Raw genomic sequence first — 8,142 nt, 5'->3', positions numbered from 1 at the left:
GTTGAAATGGATTATATTGTGATGCGCTGCCAACTGTGCCTGCAGATGCAGAGCCATTAAAGCAAGGGTCTTTTGTAATCCTTGGTTGTCTCCAAGAGAGAATTTAGGACGCCTGCATGTTGTGGCATGTTGGGAAATGTAATGTGAAAAAGACACAAAGAAGGTCCAAATTCTCGGCAACAAATCACTCTCTTGATTTCAATGTTATATACACACATACATAATCAGTGGCTTGGATTGACCGGGGAATGGTGAAAGAACAACCTTGATGTTACTAGCGCTTCTCTGCTAGCTCCTAGACACATTTATATATGTGCTAAACTGATCTGTGAGCCTAGATACTGCTACTTCTTTATGTATAAAGCTAGTAACACCGCCACTGTCATGAGGTACCACTAATTTTTAAAAAAAAAAAAGCTACTGTGAGATGAGTTCTGTTTCTGTCTACAGTTAACCTAATAACTTCAATCTGAGGTGAAACCTGATTTAATACATTTTTCAATGGTGATCAGAGTCACACTTGTTGACTGATACTTTGTCAAGCCATCACAGCAACATAATTGTTATAAAGGACTTACAGTTCATAGTTTAATTAAAAACAGTGAGTTCTCTGTGACCTCTCATCATCCTTCACCAAAGTCCATGTTTAATCTCAGCCTTTTTGGCAAAAACACGATTCAACTCGGCCCAAAGGAGGAGTACCAGACATGAGCTAAAATAGACATTTAGACTCACAAATAAATGGAGGAAAACACTACTCTCATCCAGAATACACTTTTGCTTCCCAAACAGACGAGTCAGCTGGGACTTTTGGTCTTAAATCAAACATGGACAGAATAGTACCATGCAGGATACAGCATTAGGTCAGTGTCCTCCTGATGTTTGGATTGAAACTAATGATTTACTGTAATCATAAGAGCTGAAAGCACTTCAAATAGTTCCTTGTTGTTGACTGTAATAATTTTTTGGACTCCCTCAGTGTGGTTTTGTCATGTATCTGATGAGTTCCCTGAGAAAAACAGATGTTTTACTCGTTGAATATCATCATTCCAGTATGTATGATATAGGAACATATAAGTAGTTCTAAGTCACCATTGGCTATGAATGGCGTGGTAAGACACACTAGCACAATGGGTGTGCCTTGAAGAAAACCAAAGCAAAAAAAAAAAAGGAAATAGTTTAATAAAATCTAAACGATTCAGTGTATATAAACAAACCTGCTGCGCTACGTTAATAACCAAGTCGGCCAGCTCATCAAATTGACATGCTGGTGAACATTTGTTTACAGTACATTCAGTTATGTGCCGGAGCCTATGTGTGCCGGACTACAAGAACTTTTTGAGAGTAATAATTTATTAAGCTGGTGTCTAACATAGTCTAGTCAATTTCTCCTTGTATTTTCCACAATTTAGATTCAGTCTAATAATAATTGGCTTGGCATTGTTTATTACACTACCTCAGTGTACGGCAGAAACAAAGAGAGTGTAATGAGAAAATTAGTTGCGTGATAAATTACAACAGAAACATATTTGCTCTCAGCTGCACAGACTGGTGAGAAGATGCATCAAGTAGAAATTGTTTCCACTTGAGTGAAAAATGCTTTATCTGTAGTTAAATGACTCTGCTTCATAATTCAAGCAAAAATATGCTTTGCATTGAGACTGAACAAACCTTAAACAGCTGATACTGTTAGGACGCCTGACCTAACTTAAAGGAAATCAGCATGAGCGGAATATGAACACTAATGGTGAACGTCACTACTATGAAGGATACTGTGTGTCTTGGAAAGCAGAACCCATTAGCATGCGTGCAACAGCCCAGTCTGTCAGGTTTGTGTCTGAGAGAGTAATGACTTTGGCTGCAGCTCTTGCCAGTAAAAAAGTACCTCTGCTCAACTTCTTCTACTTGAAATCCCCAAAATGTGTCCCAGAGCTGAACAAAAAGATGGACAATGACAGCCTTGTCAGTGGTGAGGTGTTTTCTATGAAATCGCTAGACATGTTAAGCCAAGATGAATCTGCACACAGGTGTCTGCACAGGATGTGTCCTGTTAGCGATAAAGCTCTGGTGCCAATCTCCTATCGCCACAAGATCTGACAGCTGTTTACAAAGTTGATTGAAGTGTCTTTTTGTAAATAAAGTCTCAAAACATACACTAGAAAATACACTGAGGCTTTTTTTTAGCAGTTGTTTGTTTCACACCTTTCTTTTTTTTTGCTCTACCAAACAGAAATAAAGGTCCGCTAGCCTGTGTTGGTCTGATGATACGATACAGTTGACCACTGCTGTACAGGTACTGTATTATAAGAGTTCTGGCTTTGTAAACCAATTAAAGAAATACTAAAGCCATATTCAGGATTTGGTGATCTCTACTCTGAGATTCCTGCTAAAAGCACATTGGTAGGACTGCTTATACTTCAATTATTGACGGGGGTCGAGTCTATGAGCTTCTTTTCACTAAAGTACAGTTCTAGCAGTCATTAAAGCCGGAGCTCGGTCCTTACTCTACTTCCTTATCTATGTTACAAGACTGTCAGTGACAATTATCCTGATAAATTAGCTGAGAGACTGCACAGAGGAGTGGGCTGATGTTTCTCGGCTTCTTTGCTTTCTGTCATCTCTGTGTGATGCAGACAGTTTTCTAATTTCTCTACTGGATCCTCTGTAACTGGCTTCCACACATGGACTGCCTGGCAAAGTGCGCTGCTATTTCCAGCTTATTCATGCAGCCAGTGACTTTGTAATGTCTTGCTCTTATATATATCGTGGGCACATGCTGATAGTTGAGGTGTTCTTGTCTCTCTTGCCTTTAAGTTTTCTGAATCTCGTGCTTAGAAGAAACAGCAAAAAAAGTAATATTACTGCTTGTGTTGAAAACCAAAGTCAGGAAATTTGAGCCACAGAGAGCAAGTATTTATGTGTGTATGCAGTGTACTCGTCCTCGGTCTCTCTCTTGACTCTTATAGATAAGTACGCTCTCTCAGTATCCATGCAAATGCTTGGCAGACAGTTCAATTCCTTCTGGATGGGGGGCGGGGGGGTTGTCTCTCTCTGTCTCTCCCCCCTCTGTCTCTCTCTCTCCCCCTGTGTGTGTGTGTGTGTGTGTGTCTCTTTCCCTCTCTCTCTCTTTCCTCGCTGGCAGCAGCGTCTGTGCTGTTGGCAGGAGTGACCAGAATAAAAACAGCAACACCAGACATAGAGGAGGAAAAAAGCAAAGTGATCCATTGAACAAGAGTCTTTGCCCTCTCTTAATTACATTGAGTCTCATATCTTTTCCCCTTTTTCACATTTTTTCCCCCACTCTTTAAGACTTTGGGCTTGTGGTAATTAGGTAGAAGAGAATAAAACCAGCTGATCGGGAGAGGGGTGGTGCATTTTGGAGCGAGATGGCTAACAGAAACATTCTGTTGCTCTTCTGTGGACTCTTCCTCTTAGCACTGATTCAGCCCTCTCTTCAAGGAGGTAAGTGTGTGCTACAGGTGAGCTTAACCAAGATCTTTGCTGCATCAATCACAGACTTAAAACAGGTGCATTTTTTTAGACCTTAAACTGAACATCTAGTTATTAAAACTATCAAGAAGTACTTATTGTAATTGAAACATTATATATAATATATGAACCATGTATTATCTACCTGTTGCAGTGTACCTTAGAGTAGATTTATATGCAAGTGAGTGCTAACTTTGATTGTTTCTTCTGATGTTAATCCCAGTTTTAACTTTAAAAAGACAGTTCTGCAATTGCATTGCTTTGTTTTTGTGGTAAGGTTACTTAAATAGATTAATAATATAAAGCCCCCCATTCTACAGTCATGAATATTAAATTGTCTAGTGTTGCAACACTTATTGAATCCCTGAATAGTGCTTTTTCATCACACTGCTGTTAAAGAAAACACTATAATAAATAGAAAGGAAGTTTTTTTGCAACATATTTAGATACAAGTTAGAGGTGAAGTTCAGCACTGTCCAGAGCGTAACTTGATATTTTTGTGCATCATAACTTTATAATAATACTGCTTTGTCATATCATTAGTGTGTGTGTGTGTGTGAAATCTACATTTAAGTTCTAAATTAAGCAACCATCCATTTTTGTGGTCCTCTATATTAGGAATGTATTTGTAATGTATTTCAGACAGAAATCCTGCATACGCATCTATGCATACATAGTTTATGTTTACATGGCTGCAGACCCTATCGTGTAACATGTCAGGAAGAGAAGGTTCCAGCTGGTCCCTCTTTCCACTTAACAAAACCACATAGTTTAAATTCACCCCCGATGAACTCCCCGGTGGACAGTCAGTGTACACACAAGTTTCACCTTTACAGCTTTGACCGGGTCTTCTCTTGGAGAGGACTGTTCTGCCCAGAAACCATGAAGCAGCAACGTGCATGATATGAGGGATTAGCCTCAAGTGCAGTTTAAGAGAGAGAAGTTTTGAACATGCCTCCCACTCTCATTCAACCTTTCAGTTTGCTTTCTGCATTGCTTTGATTTGGTTCTTGGTCTGTGTTTTGGCTGAAATTCTCTGAGTTATTCAGCCTCCAACTGGAAAACATGTTTAGCATCTGGGGCTGGGTATGCTGGAGTCAAGTAATTTTTTTGTTGTTGTATTTATTTGCTTAAAAGTCCCAGTTGTTTATGTTCCTTATCTCCCAGTGTCCCTTCAGATGCATTATGTCTAGATTTTTAAACTTCTAAAAGAAATATTTTGTCCATATAAAGTCTCATTTGTCCTAGCAGTTGTGTTATTCTCTTCTAATTCAAACATGTTGACTAAGACGAAGTAGATCGCATCATTAAAAAATGTATTTGCCCTTCTTCTCTCTGTTTTAAAGCACATTCATCCTTTCTTTCTTTGCGCCAGCCACATTTCATTTGAGATTTTGAGGTGCATTCAGGCAAAATATATAACAGGTAAAGTAGCCAACACATATCAGTATTGGCTTAGCAGCATAACTTTGATCTCAAGTGAGTTTTGAAGGTATCTATATTAAACCTTTCTGCGGCGCTCAAACTAGTTCCATCTGTGTCTGTGCACTTGGAAAAACACACTCAGCATGATCCGAGGGTCAATTATCTGTGTAACATGAACCTCATTAACACCCAATCCACTCATTTAATGCCTCTGCACAGAAAACACGTCTTACGCTTGCGAAATTCACCCCTTGAATTGTGATGGAGTGCAAGGCCTGCCTGAATATTTTCCATCGACAAGTGTAAATGAGTTACGGTCCTGGAGGAAACATCTGGGAAGGAGTTTGTTAATAAATATGCCCCCTGCCTGTCATGTTACCCTATGACCTTGTGCAGGTAGCGTGGTATATTTGTTGGTTCTCCCTCGTGCAATGGAAGAGGCAGACTTATTTCACATTCTACAAACAAACAACATCTGTCACATGGATACAGGGAGTTGGATGTTATTCTTATCCAAATAAATTTGTTTTGACGCAGCTTGGGCTCAGTGACCTTATTTCATTGCTACATTTGATAAGTGAATCAAACGCAGGCCTAGATGGTTCATTAAATTTTCTCACTACATTCCTCAATTTAGAAATGTGAATGGACATCTCCTGAGGTGCAAATGACACCAAATTATGCTTTTTATTATTTACCTTTACATTTGAAATACCTAGTCTATCAGTTCCCCCCTTGTATTTCTGTTTCTTAGCTTGACATATGTCGTAATTCACTGGTGGACCTTTGCCAAAGTCTTTAGTTTGGCTTTTTGAGGACACAATTAATAGCACAATTCCAGTCCAGAGGAAGAAGAAGAGGGAAAAACAGCTGCTCTGTTCTTTCACAGTCTCCAAAGAATTGAAGAGGTTGTGTGGTGTTTTTTTTAGTAGTGCTGGAAGCCAGTTTGCCTGATTTGGCATTGCCCAGATTCAGCCCTGAGACTTCAGAGGAATTTAATACATTAATCAGTGACACCGGCCTGGCTGTAGGTAAAGTTAAACAAAATAAATGCAGACTGGATGGCATGCCACTAGTGATGAATTGTAGCACTATCCCAGCATTGCTGGTAGATACCCAAACTGATTGTCCTGATTCCCCCAAGCAAGTGGTGCTTCAGGCTTTATTGGTAGCGTGTGTTATGGACACCTCTCTGGCTCTAATCCCTCTTCTGGCAAGGTTGAGTGCCAACCACAGCATAAGGTATTAATGTGACACATGGGCATCCCAGTGCGCAACAACTTACACTGCAATCAAAGAAATAGACCATTCGAAGTCCCATCTGAGTACGATACAGAGGTTTTTCTTCAGTGAGGTTTTAGTTCAATTTCTTCATCTTCTTTAATGCTGGAGCCACAAAGAAATTTTAATTTGTTGATGTTGAGTGGCTTGGTGTAATTTACAGTGAGGTGATCTCATTCAGTACTCATTTGGAAAGGGGTCTTTTGGTTACAAGCACTGACTGACCCAGGTTTACTGCCTGCAACCTCCGTGCGTTCACGCTAAGGGCCGATCAGACAGAGATGCAGATCGCTGAAGGCACGGCTGCTTCAAAAACGCCTTGGCAAAGTGCGCTGGGCAAAACAGCTGATGCACCTGTGGAGCAGGGCTGCTTGCACAACATCAAATGATGATTAATGGAAAATAATGGATTCAAGCAGATGTTGAGCTCTTGCAGTTTTTCTCTCTCAAAGACAAGTAACCTACATGAAATTATCACAACATGAGATATGAATTCCCCCCGTTTCCCTGTCACATCTACCGGCATCAAAACAGCAAAGATGAGGTAAAAAGCCAGTCTCTCATTTAATTTAATTGGCTGCCTGGGCCAAGTGTGACGCTGACGACTTGCTGCACTAGAGAAAACAATGCTGGGGACATATTTGTAGCTATGCATCTCAGTGTGATTGAGAGTGTTACGAAATTGGACAATTCCATCCATTGTTTGCTGTTTTACACTAAAGCATGTTGCCTGGAAAGTCACTCTCTGCATCCAAGCTCCTTGCCAAAAGCAATTAGATTTTGGCACAGGTTTCTTATGACCATTTTTACTGTAACTACTGTTAAGAGGGTTGTAGGGATCAGACCAGAGGTTTGGGATGGATGGTTTTAATACACATAATTCTAAAGGACTGCGCTGCAAACGTCTAGGGTACAATTCCTTAACACTATACATATCATTTTTTAGTAATAGTAGTCTTACCTTTGTAAACCTGATGGATTGTTTAATGTCATCAAATTCCTTCCTGCTTATTTGTGATCCAACATGTTCATGACTCAGAGGCCTTTACGTACATATATACAGCATGTGCACAGTTACTCTGAGGATCTTCACATACCAGTTAATAATTTGTTCGGCTCATGCTCTTACTTTCTTTGGTTGTGGATAAATGTCAGTCCTAGCATCTCCCAGAGAGATGTTTGGTCTGCAATCAACCGTTGCCAAGTCTTTAACAAAGAAGCACATTAACTCAGATGATTCATTCCAGCCACTCTGCAAGCAGCCCTCACCAGACTGTGAGTTGCTGGGAGCGGTCTCACTGGGCCAGCAATCTGAAATGGCTCCTGTCAGGAATGTTTTCATCTTGACCCACAACTGCCTACTGATCCAAGCTCTTCTAGGTTTACAAACAACAGGACAGCATTAGCACAACATTAGTATAAAAAATGTTGTTTTAATAAAAATCCATAACTGATGATGAACTGATGAGAAGGGATGGTAATAAAATTGAAAATGAAATTCTGCTTAAACACATTACGTCAATATAATCAAAAGCCTCTGGATGAAAACATTGTACGCTGTGTTGTATTAGTTTCAGTGCACTTTGTTGGAGAGAGTGGGGGTAAACGTGGCACCTTTAGGCCTTTGGCATCAATAAGTTGGTCTAAACACAAACCGCATTTCTGTCTTGTTGGGTTTGAGCAAAACACAACTACTGGAGAACAGGTCCAGTTCCTACTTACACTAAATAAAATGTGTGCACAGTGGACTGATCGTGAAGATTTTGTTTTCTTCCACAAATTTATAGATTTTATACTCTCCTTATTCAGCTTTGTAAACTGCTTTTGTCGTTGGAAATGTCAATATCTCGTTCATAAAGCTGATTGATGATTCAGTCGTGTTCTTTCTTACAAATCAGAGGCTGAGCTACAATATTTCAGGGAGCTAATTTAAAAACATAATTTCAA

General features: G+C 39.8%; 1 protein-coding gene across 9 annotated transcripts in view; it reads left to right on the top strand.

Annotated features, from left to right (window-relative positions):
* The first annotated feature begins 3,162 nt into the window (after window positions 1–3,162).
* elna (elastin a) overlaps window positions 3,163–8,142 on the top strand; it is a 49,225-nt gene continuing 44,245 nt past the window's right edge. For 5 of the 9 annotated variants that reach the window (XM_035680487.1, XM_035680489.1, XM_035680486.1 and 2 more), the window contains exon 1: window positions 3,165–3,462. In XM_035680487.1, the coding sequence (XP_035536380.1) occupies window positions 3,387–3,462 (76 nt within the window). In that variant the 5' untranslated portion in view covers window positions 3,165–3,386. Of the gene's footprint in view, window positions 3,463–8,142 lie in introns of all 9 variants that reach the window. The other 4 variants (XM_035680485.1, XM_035680483.1, XM_035680491.1 and 1 more) reach the window with 3 other exon arrangements.

Source organism: Morone saxatilis, unplaced genomic scaffold (assembly GCF_004916995.1).
Source record: "Morone saxatilis isolate NCDOM2014 unplaced genomic scaffold, NCSU_SB_2.0 Contig8, whole genome shotgun sequence".
Taxonomy (NCBI): domain Eukaryota; kingdom Metazoa; phylum Chordata; class Actinopteri; family Moronidae; genus Morone; species Morone saxatilis.
Note: the sequence above shows the minus strand (reverse complement) of the source record. Positions and strands in the feature narration are given on the sequence as shown.